At 39.9% G+C, this 17,623-nt stretch overlaps 1 protein-coding gene across 3 annotated transcripts in view; it reads left to right on the forward strand.

Annotated features, from left to right (window-relative positions):
* The window catches only part of ZBTB37 (zinc finger and BTB domain containing 37), a 29,389-nt gene extending 12,124 nt beyond the window's left edge, over window positions 1-17,265 (forward strand). For all 3 annotated transcript variants that reach the window (XM_077901733.1, XM_077901732.1, XM_077901734.1), the window contains exon 5: window positions 544-17,265. In XM_077901733.1, coding sequence (XP_077757859.1) covers window positions 544-1,032 — 489 coding nt within the window. In that variant the 3' untranslated portion in view covers window positions 1,033-17,265. The remainder of the gene's footprint in view (window positions 1-543) is intronic.
* Window positions 17,266-17,623: the final 358 nt, after the last annotated feature.

A 17,623-nucleotide genomic window follows, 5' to 3' on the forward strand; every position in this document is an offset into this window, starting at 1 on the left:
CATGCGGGACTTGATCCCGGGTCTCCAGGATCACACCCTGGACTGAAGGCGGCGCTAAACCGCTGAACCACCGGGGCTGCCCTCAGCAAGGGTTTAATAAGCTTGCCGTTTGTCAGCCCAAATAACTGCACTGTCTTGCTCTTTCTAAAGTAATGGAATAGAGTGTCCACAGATTGTTCTTTTAATTATGTTAACATCTTTACTTTTTGGTAGTAATTAATTCTTGGATCTCTCCTAAAAATAAGCACATGGCTTAGTATTAGAGGTAAACAGAGATTTGATTTCTTTTTTTTTTTTTTTTTAAAGATTTTATTTATTTATTCATAGACACAGAGAGAGAGGGGCAGAGACACAGGCAGAGGGAGAAGCAGGCTCCACGCAGGGAGCCTGATGTGGGACTCGATCCCGGGTCTCCAGGATCACACCCCAGGTTGCAGGCGGTGTCAAACCGCTGCGCCACCAGGGCTGCCCAAGAGATTTGATTTCTTTTAAGATGTATACTTAAGCGTCTGTGTTCTTTCTTGCTATCCTCACCTGGCACAGGTAGAAGAGTCAGCAATGATGGGAGTAAGTGGCTATGTGGAGTATCTCCGAGAGCAAGAAGTATCTGAGCGGTGGTTCCGGTACAACCCTCGTCTCACCTGCATCTACTGCGCCAAATCTTTCAACCAGAAGGGGAGCCTGGACCGCCATATGCGCCTGCATATGGGGATCACGCCATTCGTCTGCCGCATGTGTGGCAAGAAGTATACCCGGAAAGATCAGCTGGAGTATCATATCCGCAAGCACACAGGCAACAAACCCTTCCACTGTCATGTTTGTGGCAAAAGTTTCCCCTTCCAGGCCATCTTGAATCAGCACTTTCGCAAAAACCACCCTGGCTGTATACCCCTGGAGGGGCCTCACAGCATCTCCCCTGAAACAACTGTCACATCTCGAGGACAAGCTGAGGAAGAGTCACCATCACAAGAAGAGACAGTTGCTCCTGGGGAGACTGCCCAGGGCTCTGTGTCCACCACTGGGCCAGACTGAAACTTCGAGGGGGAGGGGGCAGACCCTCTTCCCCTTTGGGCCGTGAGCAGCCAGCATCGGGGCCATCGGCTGGTACTTAGATTCACAAAATGTCACATCACTAGATCAGAAGATGCTCCCAAGATGTTGCCAAGCTAGAGGATCAGCAACATACACAGAAGCACGAGAGGCTCTTCCCCTCCTCCTTCCCACCTCATACTTTGGAAAATAATCAAGCAAATCAACTTTCTAATTCAGGGATCAACAGCCTTGGTTTGTTAACTTTATAAGAAAAAAATTTTTTAACAAAACAATGATAAGTGGTCATTTATCTGCCAGTCATGTTTGAACACTGTACTTTGGTCCATATCATCCTGGTGGCTGTCATTGCCCGGATCTAAATAAACTGCAGGAGCTTTGGTCATCTGAACCAGCCAGCCACAAGAGAGAAGGAAGTAGTCATGATGGTGACAGGGAGGAGGCCCATCTCCTCTTCCTTCCTTGCCAGAACATGCAGTTTCATGTTTCAAGAAAAAAAAGTATCCTGGTGGTTCTTACTGTTTCGAAAGGTTAGACCTTATCTTTGCTCTAATTGGGCATCTGATCCTTTGCCTGATTGTCTCGTGTAAGCAGCCATCTTGGAGCGGTGTTCTAGTCAGCAGCACCACCTGAAGCACTTTAGGCACCTGGACGGGAAATGAGCAACAGAGTGTTTGCAGTAGGTTCTGCTACATTGGGGGGGGTTCAAGTATAATATTGAGGAAGAGGGGAAGCAGGGAAGGAAGTGGGGTGTTTCTGCAGATGTCAAATGGTGCAGAGTACTGCAACTTCCTGATCAGTATTTGTAAACCATAGTGCTTAAATATCTTTGATTGTTAGGAAATGGCTCTCGTCCAGATGAATTGATGTGTTAGGCTGAGTACCAAAGTTTCATCCAGTCTCTCTGGCTCCTCCTTTCACATAACAGCAATATTGTACATCAAAAATGTCACTTTCCAGTGAAATGAGCCTGGACTGTATTTTTAAATCTACAGGTCTCCATATTTGATAACTTTTATATGAAGTTTTAAACACATTTTTTCTGCAATATTGTGGTTGAAGAAATTCAACACTATGGTTCTTATTGCAACCACAATAGCATTTCCTTCTACATATGTAATAGTTTATATTTTCAAGCCAATAGAAGAACCTCACTAAATCCATGTCTCACGTCTGCAAACCTAGTAATTCATAAACCCACCATCAGCAAATTGCTGGTGACTCCAAGAGCTTTGCTTTTTAATAATACACTACAGGGCATTCACCAGAAAACATCATGCACAATCATGTTGCAATAAATTGATCAAGGGATCAGTTTTGATCAGGTTTGGTTACTTAATCATTCCTAAGATTTTTAAAACTTCAAGGGACCTTTTTGATAATTCTGGGGATTTCTGAGATTCTTAATCCAGCACTGAGAGTCAGAAAAAATTTACCAAACATGTAGAGTTTTAGATGTCCTGTCTCGCATTCAGAGAATGAAGGAGGATTAGTAAGAGATGCGGGCAAGGATATGCTTACAGTGCAAATAGAAAAGGAAAAATCTATAGCTTCTCCTAATTGATCATTAATGTTTTAAGAGTATTTAAATATGCAGTGGTTTAAGCAGTTGTTTTGATGCAAGATAATACAAGATATACAAGATATATCTTGTAGATAATACAAGATATTTGGGGTGGGGCTGGTCATGCCTGCACTGGTGAGCCATTTGTGAGAATGCTAATAGCGTGTTCCCTTCTTGAGAATGCTTTGTGGTATATGGAAAGGTGGGTAGAAACAATGGCATTTCTTTGATGATAGGAAGTTAGAGTGCAAAGAGTAGCTCATAAGCAATCTGAGAATTATACATATGCATAAAGCTGCACCATGTCACTACAGAGTGTTTATTTTCTCTTCTGGAAAAACGTAGAAATGCATCTTAAATAAGAATATAATGGTGTCACCATTTGATAAGAGCCTACCCTTACAGCTGTCGAAGTTGTCTTTTGTCTTTTAGAGATATAGACTGGGGCATTCTCTTCTTTAGCTGGGCAACAGCATGATAGGGCCATTGTAGGGACCAGCTATGCTCTGTGGCATAGACGTGGATTTGAAATTAGACTAAAATCTTTAGGGAAACATTTTAGCTGGTAATCAAGGCTATCCGTGGACAGATTCGCCATTACTAAATAGGAAGGTGAGAAGTACAAAATATGCTGCTGTTGATGGAGCTTTTAAGCCTACCAAAAATTTTTTTAAGTCCATCCTACTTTTGAGAAGTAGTATGCTGGAAAATTCTTTATGCTTCGTTAGTTTCTTAGGTTTTCTGTGAGAAAATAGAGCTTTTTAAACTCTTCCAAATTGTAAAGGTAAAGTGCAGTAATTTTTGTAAAGAGAAACTGCAGCATTTGTCAGTACTCCATCCAAGATTAGCAACAAACATTTTAAACAGCATAGGGACTCTTTAGTAGATGTGGAAATGCTATGAGTGTTTGGTGGGTTCCCCTCCCTTTTCATTCACTTGTAATAGGTTTTTGCTGTATTGATACTGTGAATAGAGTGCTACCCGGTCTTCTAGGACCACATCAGCACAATCATGTTTGCTGGTTCTTGCCTCTTAATTGGCCAAGCCCAGAGCCATGAAATTCATGAACATTCAAGCCAGGCTAGCTTTTAAACAAATTAAAGTTTCTAAAAGCAATTTCCATTTTAGCCAGAAAAGATATTATTATTCTAAATAACTATCCAAGATTCTTATCCAGGTTCACTGTGACATTGTCCTAGTTCTTAGCTAACATCATTGTAGGGTCATAGGAGTTAGTAGTGTTCTATCTACATTAATGAATAGCTGTGTTGATGTGTGCACAGAGGATACCTCTCATACGGATGTACTAAATGGACTTTAGCTAATGCTGAAAACTCATTACCAAATCTTAACTTGCACATGTCACCTTGTGAAGGGAACTGCATTAGCAATGAGAGCTAAATCATCATTAAGTACTTTAATGCCATGAAATAGCAAACACTGGGACCGTTTTCATTCATTGAGTGGCACTTAATAGCAAAGGAGCTACCCAATATTCTCAGCAAAAGAAGAGAGATGGCAATATATTAATCTGTTTTCATTCCAAGCGGTACTTTTTCTCTCTGAACTCTCATACCAGTATAAATAGAGCATTGGCATGAACAGGGACACTGTACTTAGGCAGAAAGGCTCTTTCTAATGATTTGTTCTCTCTTTACTCAGAACCATACTTACCTCTGAACCGAGTTGAGTTTTATGTACTTTGCCAACTACTCCCAAGCCATCATTGTACCAGACAGTTAAATCTAATCTTGAATAAGTAAAAATAAATGTGTTCCTAAAGGATAAAGATTGGACAAGAAGGGAGATAGCCATTAAGGAAAGGTTTCTTGTCATTTTGTTTTATTGGTATTTTAAAATGTTTCCAGTTCTCTCTACATCAGTGAAAACAGAGTTTCCAAAGATGTGATAATAAAAATAAAGCATTCTCCTCCCAGCTTTGGAGTTGAGATCTGGCCTTGGTTGGAAGTGGTCTGGAGGAAAAGTGAAATAGTGAACTTCATCCTTAATAGCTGAATGGTCTCTGGTCAAGAAATAACTTTAAAAATATTTTAGCTGAAAAAAAAATTAGCTGTTACTTGACACCAATCTCTTTCTTTAACTGGTAAAAATTATATTTTGTTTGACCAGAAGATCTAATTTATTTTTTTTTCAGAAGATCTAATTTAAAGAAATAAAAACAGTGGATAATGGAAAGGAAATTAAGTGGAACAAAGGAGGCAGTCTTCTTAATCCTAGTGGAAGGTGCTTAATTAGGAAGGGGTCAGAATCCTGGAAGTCTCTCTTTCTTCAGCTATGACAGGTGGCTTTTTTTTTTTTTTCTCTTCCTCAGATTCTCTTCTCATCTGCTTCCTGGTTTAAGGCATAACAGAGAAGTCTTTATTGAACTCATCTTTGAAAATGGGGCTCTTTAGCTTTGCCATTTGGGAAAGAGTGCACAATATTAGAGTATTTTAGTTGCTGAGATTTAGAAAAAGGACACCAAACTCTGTGATGTCAGGTATATCCTGGGCTGGAGAGGATGCCCCTTAGCAGAATTATGTCCCTAGAATTTATGAATTAGATCAGGCTTCCACAGACTGCGGCCACAAGTGCCCAATCCTGAGGTCATCTGTTTGTCTAAAGAGAGTGGTGGTGGCACCTGTTCTTCAGGTATTGTTCCTATTATGGTGGCAAGGTTGAGTGCTTTGTGACACAGACCACATGGCCAGCAATGCCTGAAAATGTACTGTTTGTCACTTGACAGAAAAGTTTGCTAACTCCAGAATTCGATTTGAAAGATTCAGATTTGAAAGACCCCCAAATTTGTCACTCCTGCCATTTTGTCTTTTTAATACTTCCATTGAGGTTTTAAATTCATGTTGCCATGTATGCATCAGTTTCTTGAAAGAGCTTATCATCTTTTTCTGGATCTTTTTCTCATAACTCTCTTTGTGTTCCTTCTTAATGATTCCCATTGCTTTAAAAGCATTTAGAATAGCCTTATGATCTGTCCTTGCCTTAAAGGTGCAGGTAGATTAAAGTTTAGGATGGTAGTTACAGATGTAACAAAGGAATTTAGAAAATAATTCCCATGCGTAATAATGTAGGATTAAATGAGTACCATGTTTACATAAAATACTGTAAAAAAAATTAATGTTTTTATAAGTAAGTTTTGCCATTCCTCTGAGATCACTTGAACTGATTTGCATAATGATGGCAAGAATGAATTTATTCCCACTATTATTAAGAATTTAACTTCTGTTATGAATAAGTGGTTTGACTCTTACCCAGAATACTGTCTTTCTAGATTAGAAACCTCTATCCTTTCCCTGTATTACAAATCTTCCTTTTCATTTATTCAAACTCACTCTGTTCCATGTGGAGTAGTAAAAAGCCAAATCTTACTCCGTTCCTTTCTTTTTCCCAATGAATGTTTTAAAGCATAATGAAATCTCTGAGGATTTCAAATTCCTCTTAAACCTATCTCCTGATTTCTGTTACTATCATTTTTCTAAATATATACTGGGCCATTACTTATTTGCTCTCTGACTGTTCATTCTTACTGTTCAAATAGCCTATTTATGCCAGATATGCAAAAATTGGAAACTGTTAGGATGATTGTAAAGAAAATTCCTTGCAAGAGGAAAGTATAATTGTTCTCCATATGGAAACCATGCATAGACTTCTGAGTTATATTTATTTATCAGGACAAATGAACTAGGCCATGCTGACACGATGCAGTGAGTTTGATTGGTACTTTGTTGTCAGCTCAGCCAACACATACCAAGTTCGGATGAGTGACTTAGCCCTCCAGTACGGCACCTCTCTACTAGGCATTTTATTCTCACGGTTGCTTTTTTCTAAGTTGAGTACTAGTAAGTTTTATATTATATGCCCTATGAGTAATAGATAATCCTTACCTATAAAGTTCCAGAATATTTGTCTAGGTTAGAACTGCCTTGTCTTAGAGCACTTATACTAATACAGGGTTCTTGAGATTTTTAGAGTGTTGCTTTTCTGATTCATTTGGGATTCTGATTAATCTGGAATGTAGAATTTGTGAAATAAATTGAATTTAGATAGCCCAATGAATCATCTGCCTCCAGCTCTGTGTGAGGTATAAGGGACAGTTGTCATTTCTATATAAATATGTTGAAAACAATGTTGTTTGCCTAGCATTATGATTTCTTTGATAATTATCAGTCTTACGTCTTGCCTTCTTTGCTTTTTAGAGGCTGTTTTTCGGTTTTCAATTTTCTCATTTTTAGGTAGTGCATTCCCCAGGGCCAGTCTTTGTACTTCATAGTCAGTAGGTTTTCTTGTTCAGGACAAGCCAAAATTGGATATTGTGCGTACTTTAAAACACCTGACTTAGTTACATTTCGAAGGATGTAGTTAACTGACAGCAACAGTGATGCATAAACCTGGAAAATAATCTGTACAGACTATCCAGTTTTGTTGTATAGGCAGCCTACCTTTTCCCTCCACTGTGAGAAACAGCAATGACTTTAAAGGCAATCATTACTTCAAATGTATATTATCTTCACAGAGTACATACATGAATAAATTTCATCTCCCACATTTTCCCCCTTATCTATAGAACAAATACTTCCCATCTTAACACAGTTAAGAAGGCCCTGCTAACTCAAATAGTGGAAGCTTTAAACAACAAAGCTAAGTTATGAAGGCAAAGCAGTTCATGAAAAATGAAACTTCTAAACTTGCTTCTTTCTTGTCTACTCAGTAAGTCCTGTTCAGGAGGCCAGAACTCATTATCCAGTTAAGAGAGATACATGTATAGCATCTCATATGGACAACAGCACAATTTAATATACTGTGAATCTTAGAATCTGAATGAATCCATAATGCCAAAAGTCAGAGTATCTTATGGGGAAATGTTTCCTATTTTGTGAAATCACTTAAGCGATAAGTAGCATATAGGAGAATCTGTTCCATAAAGTAAGATTAAGTACTTTTTTGGTACCAGACTATGTGCTTGAAATTTATATAACAAAATTGATTTTAGACATAGTTTAGATGTGGCTTCCTATACTTGAGAATCCTGAATCCACTTGGTTGGAGTCTGGATATATGCTTTTTAAAAGCCTGCACTTTTCACCACAGATATCAAAGAGAAGGGGACAGAATTTAACTGTACTAAGTGCTTGAGTGGCATACTCGAAGTTAATCCTCAGAATAATCCTGTGAGGTAATGACAGAACTAAAAATAGTTCAGTTTTTTGGAGTGCTTGCTATGTGCCAGGCACAAATCTACGTGTTTCATATTACTTAACTCCCCAAATCCTTCTAATAGTCCCATTAGGGTAGACACCATCATTATCCTCACTTTAGAGAAGGAGAAACGGAGGCACAGAGAGGATGACCAAGGCTATCTGACACTAGAGTTGACACTCTAATAGACTATGTTGCCCTTGAGAGGTGTAATTATATCACATTTTGTAGATGAAGAAACTGAGGAGCCCAGGGTTACATAATGAATAAATTTCAGACCTAATATTTACCCGTCTGATTCCAAAGCTCAGACTCTCTCCACTACATCATGCTGACTCTGTTTAGTTGTAAAGAATTGAGGTGAACTGAAATAAACAATAGCCAGTAACAGTACTGCTTTGAATGAATTTTTAACTCAAGAAAGCATGATTGGGAGATTTCTTCAAAAGATAATGTCTCTGGGCAGATGTTGAATGGTGAATATTTTTTGGAGGTATTTATTGCCCATTTACTCGAGTTGCCTATTTTAATAAATCTAATTGTGAATCAGTTTAAGTTACCACCAAGGCAACGATTGAAAGATAGCATTCCTGTAGTTACTAGCTTTGTAACAAACTACCCTAAACTATAGTGACCTAAAACAACAATTTTATATATCTTGTGATGGTGTGAATCATAAATCCAGTAAAAGCTCATCTAGGCAGTTCTCTTGTTCCCTGTGATGATGACTGAGGTCACCTGGTAGTATTCACAGGTGGTTGCAGTGGTCTGGAGTGGCCAAGCTGACCTCATCATATGCCTGACACCTTTAGGGAGGAATAGAAGATGGTGCTCAGCAGGCCCTCCTCTCCCACTCTGGAGTCCCGGGGACTTACAGTGTGGTCTCTCCACTGGGGCAGTCAGACTTATTAAATGGCAGCTCAGGCCTCTTTAGAGGCTGGGCAGAAGGTCCCAGTCCTCCTAAGGCCAGGCTCAGAGCTGTCATAGAGTCACTGCCATACACTTGAACAGAGAAGTCACTGGTCAGTCCAGATTCAAGGGCAGTGGAAATACCTTACCATTGATGGCATTGTGTCAAGGATTTGGGACCACTTTAATCTGTCAGAGATAACATTAGGTCTTTGATTGCTCTGGACTTCTCTGTGTTCATTCATTTGGGTTAGTTGTTTGAGCCATTGAAACCACTTATGATGACTACCATGAGTCAGGAAAGGAGCTAGAAAGAGAATGAGGCAGGGACACCTGGGTGGCTCAGTGGTTGAGCATCTGCCTTAGGCTTAGGGCGTGATCTTGGGTCTGGGAATCGAGTCCCGCATCAGGCTCCCTGCGAGGAGCCCGCTTCTCCCTCTGCCTATGTCTCTGCTTCTCTCTGTGTGTCTTTCATGAATAAATAAAATCTTAAAAAAAAAAAAGAAAGAGAATGAGACAAATATCCAGAACATGCTTCATTAGCTACCCAAGTTTCATTTATTTAGAGCAAAATTTCCATTTCATTTTTCTTTTGTTCCAAGTTCCAAGTTGTGAGCATTTACTGATGCTTTTTTGCTCTTTGTTTTCTGTGAAGCTATAGTAATTGTACATACTGAGCCAAAAGTACTCCAGAGGGAGTAAAAAGCTTACTGTTAGAGAAGTTTATTTGTTAGAGATGTCAGCTGTATTTAAGTTTACAGACAGGCAAAAACTCCTGTGGTAAGGAAAATTCACATGGCTACTAAATCTCTTTCAACAGGAGTTTCTATTGAGTGGCTACCTGGATCATATTCCTGAGATCATTGCAAGTCTTGCCTCCATGTCCTAGTTCCATCTTTACCGTCACCACACCACCTCAGGCACAGTTCTGTGCTAGAAGATAAATAATTTGTATTACCTTTCATATGGGAGAATTCATTGCTCAATTTTATATGTTATTAATCCTGTAAAATTAGCAGTTGCTATCAACCTGTCATCCAAAATAACAGATGACTGAACTTTAGGATCTTTGTCAGATTGAGGGTGCTTTATTTAAACTCCTGCTGGCTTATACTTATTAGACTATTGCTATGACAGAAGAAATATGGGCAGAACATAAATTCTGCTCTAAAAATGATTACCCCCAAACCAATACGATTTGTAAGAGGAGAGAGATTTGGGATTACCTATCCATTCCATAGGCAATGGATTCCCAGAGAGTTAGCTGTGAGGGCTTCTTGCTGGTCATCCCCAGGTATCACAGAATGAAAGACAACAGTCTCTGTTCCTTAGGTCAGGCCTCAGGAATTGCAAATACAGGAAAGGGTACTCAGGGCTGAAGACTTAATTTAGGGCTCTAACATGCTGGGAAGGGAAAAAGAAGACTTCGGCATTTGTAGTCAGATAACCAGGGGTGAAATGTTTGAGGCATTAAGATCAGATTTTAGCATACAAGAATTGGGGCCAGTTTCAATGAACAAAAACAAATGAGCCTTAACATTTTCTTTTTGATCCACATTTCCACTCTAATGTACCTCAAAGTCTGCTTTTTTGTGTGTGACAGAGAAGCCTTTGAAAATATGTTCCCAGGGAATGAGAAATCATACAGTGATCAATGGAGAAGTCTCTCATTCTGTCTGGCATAGCTCTTTGGGCCCTCCTCTGGATTCTCTGTGACACTTAAGTTTAAAATCTTCTGCTGGTGGCATGAGAATGAAGTACTGTGGTCTTGATTGGCAGGCGAGAACAAAGTCAGGAGATTTGACAACATATTGAGTAGATTTGTAGATTTGACAACATATTGAGTCTGTCTTTCCAGCAATTCAGGCCATTCACAGCAACCTGTGGGAATAACAGTTCCTTTGGGTTCCAATTCCTCTCTTAGCTCCGTCTTTTTTTTTTTTTTTTTTAAGATTTTATTTATTCATGACAGAGATAGAGAGAGAGGCAGAGACACAGGCAGAGGGAGAAGCAGGTTCCATGCAGGGAACCTGACGTGGGACTTGATCCCCGGACTCCAGGATCATGCCCTGGGCTGAAGGCAGGCACTAAACCGCTGAGCCACCCAGGGATCCCCAGCTCCGTCTTAAAGCAGAACTTTGTGACATATTTGAAGACGATCTACTGAATTTCCTACAGAGTAATAGAGTCCTCACTGTAGTGGTTGTCTAAGAACCACTGCAAAAAAAAAACAGAATTACAGCATAGGGAACAAAGCTTAAAATGTGTTTCCTCTGGAAGCTGAGATGCTCCAGCAGGGGTCACTGAGAGTGTGGCTGAATTCTACGTCTAGAACAGCTATCAGTGAGATAGCAGAGATATTTAGGATTTATATGGTATTTCTAATATTTTTACAAAAAATGATTTTAAATCGTGTAACTTGAAGTTTTAAAAAATGAGCCTGTTTTCTTTTTGGAAAACTGGCCCAGTAAAAATAACACTAATATAATTCAATTGTATATGCATGTGCATTGAACACAGAGTGGTATACTAAAGATAGTTCATGCAAATAACTTTTGTGGGAAGTTTGGCTATTTTCGTAATACCTTTTTTCATAAATGTATGTTTATAAATATATTTACTCATCCACTATGACCTTGGTAGCGTTAGAAGCATTTGTTAGCTGTATCGTTGATTATAAAATATCAAATTCTTAGCATAGTAGGCTATGAGAGCTTTTTTGTTGCTTTGTATTCTGGCTAAGAAAATTATTTCTTGCACTTTCTATTTATAAAGATGTTATAACACATTGCACCCACTTAGTGTAGCTGTTGTTTAGGGACAAAAAATGTAGGTGTTGAAGTAACATGTATGTTGAAAAAGCCTGGCAAAAGGAGGGACCTCAAAATAACAAACTTGGCTTGCATCTACCTGAGAAGAGCTGGGGCTTAATATCAAATTTAGAGTGAAAGTAGCTGTTGGGGTAGGCGTGCTATTGCTGCAAGTTGCAATTTTATTGTGAGTTGCCAGCTGTGTGTGTGTGATTGTATGTGTATATGTGAGAAAAGGGCATCTGATGAAGGCAGATGAGTCAATGTAGAATAGTCTACCTCCCATTAAAGACTGAGCAGATTCCAATATTGCCCTGTAGCTCTTTGGGCAGGAGGCTGAATTCCTCAGGCACTGCCCACCTCATCCTCTTTTGTACTTGCTTCAGCTCCTCTACCTCTGAGCACTTGGCTGAAGAAAGACTGTGCTTTTTGTAGCGAGCGAAGGAAAGCCCGACACAATATCTAGAGGTTGCAGTATCACACTTCTGGTCATGTGTAGATGTTATACTTAGTTGTGGTGTCCGAACCAAACAGTGTCAGGATGCCTTGGTTTAGTGCTTTTATCTGCTGGCTTCTGTTTGCCAAGAGCAGCCAATGCACACTGAGTCTTTCAGTTTTTTTTAAAATCGCACCAAACTCCTTCTAATGATGTGAAAATTTTGTTTGAATCTGAGGGGTTTTTTGTTAATTGCCGTTTGCAGTGCATGACTGGGGGCCTAGATGGTTAACCGGATTTTCCCGATGATGAGCCTTCTGCCAATATCTTGACACAGGTGTGCATGACCTGGATTTTTGGATAACTTGTTTTGCTTTTAGTCACTCCAAAGAGATATTCCTGAGATCTAATGCCTATACTGTTATAATAGTCAAGATGGCCTTACTTGAACGTTGTGTGTGTCGGGAAATTGAGTTTCAGCAGTAAACTGCCACTAGGCACACCACCTTATCTTTAAATCCGGTTGTAAAAATCAACTTACTATTTGGGGCACTAGTACATTGAGCCATGTCAGGTTACCTACATTTTGAACATGTGTTATAGCTTAGGAAGGATTATTGGCCCTTTGATATACTGCAGTGCTTTCCACCTTTTCATCTCAAGGCACTGGCTGCTTGTGATGTCTAAACAGGGATTCTCGGGTTAGGAGTGAGAATGAGAGTGATCTATTTTCAGATTTTTACAAGTTGGCCTCTCTGTTTAGGCACTAGCTGATAAGTTTTTGCATTCCTGGTGACTGGGAAGGGCAAGCAATGAATATAGTGTGAAGTTCCAAATAATGAGACAAGCATTATTCCTAGGTGACAACTGTGATCTAGTGACCTCTGCCTGAATACAGTAGAGTCCTGGGAGATGAGGCAGGGAAATCATGTGACTACTCACCACAGCTGTTGTTTCTCTTCTACTCTTTTCTTTTCTTTTCTTTTCTTTTCTTTTCTTTTCTTTTCTTTTCTTTTCTTTTCTTTTCTCTTTCTTTTTTTGTGTGTGTATTAAAGCATGGGAACAGAACCCTGGGCAGAAAAAGCTCTCCAGCTATTGTTATTCTAACTGTAGAATCATTGTCAGCCTATAAGCCGTGCTAATATCCTAGATTCAGGAATTAACTCCTGCTTAGGAAAATTCTTCCCTCTGGCTTATCTTTTTGTGCCAAGTCTGTCCTAGGTCTGTCCTCAGCTGTTTTGTGATAACACATACTTAAGTGCAGACTTATCTAAAACTGAAATTTACTGTTGACAGTGTGATCTGTTACAGCCAAAGTGATTTATTTAAAAACAAAACAAAAAACACCTAGGTAACTTCTTTGGGGCACATATTAAATCTATGAATATGAGAGGAAGCATGAAGTCTTACCTTTCTTCCCTCTGGCTTAAGTGAACACTGGCCTTAATGCTTTTTATTATGGAGCCAGTTGGCCTAAGCCAGTGGTTTTCTAACTCGGCTGGACACTAGAATCACCTGGGGCATTTTAAAAAAATTACTGTTGTCTGCCCCTCCCCCCCAATATTCATGTTTTATTGGTCTGCTCTGCAACCTGGGCTTTAAAAGCTCACCAGATGATTCTAGTGGGCAGCCAAGGTTGAGGATCACTGGCCAGGCCAGGTAGTCTTGAGTGGTCTTCAGCAGGATAAGCTCAGTTGGTTCTTTTTTGGTCATAAGATACCTTTATTGATATCCCAGCATGGCTCTGAGGTTAAGGCTCGGGTGGCCAAGGCTCAGGTGGTAAGATGGATCATCCATTTGTCCTCAAAGTAATTCTGGAGAGAGATGTTACCATCCATCCAGTTTCATCTCTATACCAAATACAAGGTGTGCATAAGTAAGCAAAACATATTTTCAAAGTCTGGTCTCTGGAATCCTCTTTTCTTTGCATATGTGATTTGAGTGGAGATTTCTCAACTCTTCTAGCTAAAATAGAGCACTTGAAATTATTAAAAGGGCCAAGCCCAACACACCTAGGATGATTTCTATTTGTAAACTGAACAGATAGCATTATTCAAGTTAGTGGAAAAAGAGAAGGATCCTTTCTGGGGGTGATGGTGATACATTTGATTATTTGTCTCTTAGCCTGTCTTCTAAGTGGGATTCCAATGTAAAGTGACTTTCACTTTTCCTTGGGTATTTTATTGTTTTTTGTTTTGTTTTGTTTTTTTGTGAATGAAATGCACTAGCTAAGGCTTAAATATTTCTGAATTTTACATGAAATGTGAAATGAGTCATTTTAGCATCTTTATTCTAGGATGTCAGAGACCTAACCCAGTAATCCTAAATGAAGTTCCGTATCTTTCTTTCTTCCCACCCTGGGTTGTAATGATGCCTGCCCTTGGCAACTTCGCACATGATAATGGGAAGGGGAGAACTGTTGCATTCCCTTAAAAGTGAGATACGTAGCGCCCCCTACCACCACCCCTTTCAAACTGACTAGCTACCAACTGATTTCTCATTCATGATAGAAATTTTTTTTAAGAGCAAGTTCAGATATAGAGTCTCTCTTCTGAGAGAATTCTGGGCACTGTAGAAATTTTTATTCATAAATTGCCTACAATAATCGATACTTTAAATTTCAAATAAGTAGTGTGTTCAGGAAGAAAAATTGGTTAGAAGGAAAGATTGGCTAGTGCAGAGACTCAATTAGCATCAGGCTGTGAAATTTCATTAAAATAACATTGAGGCCTGGCTATTTACATAGCATGTAAATGCTGCAGTGTCTTTTCGAGAAAATGCCTCCTATGCCTTAGATAATTTATGAAGGCTTCCTGATATGGGGTGGAGTAGAAAAATGGTAGCCTTTGGTAGCCTTTGGGACTTGCATGCATCCAGAGAGGAGTGCGTTAGGGTTTCATCCTGAGGAGGATTGTGGAGTACTGTGAAACATTGTTGAACTTTATGCAAATCACACTGCACTGGATTTTATGATTCCTGGTGGGGGTGTGGAGGATGAGGAGGGGAAGTAATGGTACAAAATATATAAACTTGTTCTGTATGTCAAGCAAGGAGTGAAACAAATTCCCTATCAGGAATTCTCTATCAGGACTGTGAAGTTCAGGCAAGTTCTCTGCCCTGCTGGATCAGCTTGCTGATTCCTCTTCAACTTCTAAGAAGTCCTTTCTGAAACAGCTACGCACATGCTAGTCTGATTACAGTTTTACCACCCTGCCCCTCCCCCTACTCAGCAAAAGAAAAACATTCCCAAACTATAGCAGTGTGTTCTGTCTCAGTCCATTAACTCTTTATCTACTCTGGTCTGTGTTCACAGTTGTAGCCCATTGCATTATTTTGTGATCTGATGGCAGAACTTAAAGAGATCTGCCAATTCAGAAAGGAACCAATGGCCTCTCCTTTAAGAAATCTTAAAACCAGGACTCTCCATCTTTGGCACGTCAGCATTAGTGAGTAAAGGGAGAAGTATATTTGGAAGAGCACTTAGATTTCCTGTCTCCTCCTCATTTGGGGTGGAACCCACTCATACTTTGCCCCTGAGAGGAGAAGGGAAGACTGAGTGTTCAAAGATGGAAAAGTCAAGGTAGCTGAAATTTGGTTTCCTTCAGATGGACATGGTCTGAAAAGAAATCTGTCCACCTGTTCTCTATGGTGCTTATATGGTGGGTGACCACTGTCCCCCATCTACCTGTCCCTGGCACTGTGCCTTCCCACTGGTCACTGTGAAAAGCAGATCACACTGGACTCTGAGGCCAGAACCCAGGACCACTTCCCCCCCTTCTCATCTTGAGCCCATCACTTCTTCATACAGCTAATAATGTAGCATTTACTTCTCTTTGGAAAACTCTTGGGTTTGTCCCCCAAGAAATAGTAAAGCATTTCAAGGAACATAGTCAGAAAATAAGATTCTGGTGGTAGCTGTCAAAGAGATGATAGGAAAATTTCACTTCCCCTCAGCTGATCCCGGTAGCAGGGATCGACATGCCCCCTCTCCCTGAGTTTTTAAAGGCTACCATGATATTTGTCAGTGACAAACTTAGGTAACATTTTATCACAACTTGCTAATCAAAGATTCCTATGAAAACAGACAATCACTTTCTAAAATGTTGTTATCCCTGAAAGGGAATGAGGTAGAGTTTTAAACTATAAGAACCTACCGGTCTGTTTTTTCCCTTTGAAAAAACAAACATTTGAGGTTTGTGTCTTTCATCTGAAGCTATTACACCATTAATAAAGATGCCTCCGAAGAGTCTGTGAGCCAGGCTGGTCCTCTACCTCTGGGGGCGCTGGCCTGGGTTCGTGCATCTTATTTCCTTAGAGAATATCTGTTTTTATTATGACCTTAATTATAAATACCTATATATAGGAATAGGATTTTCTCTCACCCCACCCTCTTTTAATCATTATCACTTAAGTGTAAACCACACCTCCCCTCACCCCCCTTTTACTGAACAAATGCACTTTAATTCCTAAGGAGAGTGGCTGTTCCCGGCCCTAAAGCCAGATAACTTCAGGAGGAGAGTCGAGGAGGGAGAACTCCTGCCAGACCCTGTGAAATTAACCAAATTCCTATGTAGACACACAAATCCTACCCCTTTTTAAGCTATCCCCACCCCCTGCCAAAGGGAAAAAAGAAACAACCAAAATGAAGAAGTTGAAAATGTCTACCCTGATTGCGGAAGTTTCCCTGGGGAAGATCCCCAAGATTAAGTTATTTTCTCAGCTACCAAATTGTCAGAAACTTCTAAGTTATTTTGTGGGAGGCTGAGATTTTTCAAATTAAAAACTCAAGTGAAAATATAAAGGCTATAAATATATGATTCTGATTTGTGTCACTTCTAAATATTAGATTTGTTCTCTCCCTTAATCTGACGGGTGTCCTCAGTCTCTCCTCCTGTAGAGTCTGTCCTTCCCCTGATGACAAGCCAATAGTCCTTGGTGGGGTTGCATGTCTCCTAGAGCCCCAGAAGCCCTGTCGTGTCGGGGGAGGGGGGAGGGCCAGAGGGCGGGCAGAGACTGGGGTTGGGGGAGGGAGATTCAGAAAAAGAGTGAAGATATGGGTTTATATAAACATATTTAAAGCAGTTTAGCAAAAGCTTTCTCGTTGAACAGCTTTAAGAACAATGTGAATGAAATCTTAGCAACTTGGTTAGTAATTTGAAAAGTCTATTAATGTATACTTGAAATTCTGTTTGTATAAAAATACATTTTCCTCTTTATTTTAACACTGTGTAAAAGAACATTATGCATGTGAGTGGTTTGAGAATTAAATGGTTTAATACTCAGATTTGACTATCTGGTTTTTCTGTATATAGAGATTAATTCGCTTAAAATTTTTGTTTTGGGGACTTTTTTTAGTATGATGGGAAAACTGACATTTTCTGGCTCCCCCTTGCCCTTTCAGGATGCCTACCATCCTACCGTCTTTCAAGCTGCGGCAGTAACATATTTCCCTCTGCCACCTTTTTTTTTAACGGTTTTATTTATTTTAGGACAGAGTGCATGCATAAGCAAGTGTGGGGGCGGGGAGCAGAGGGAGAAGAAGACTATCAACTATGGAGCCTGCCTGGGGGCTCCATCCCTGGACCATGAGATCACGACCTGAGCAGAGATCAAGAGTTGCATGGATCCTTAACTGAGCCA

Source organism: Canis aureus, chromosome 6, assembly GCF_053574225.1.
Source record: "Canis aureus isolate CA01 chromosome 6, VMU_Caureus_v.1.0, whole genome shotgun sequence".
Classification (NCBI taxonomy): domain Eukaryota; kingdom Metazoa; phylum Chordata; class Mammalia; order Carnivora; family Canidae; genus Canis; species Canis aureus.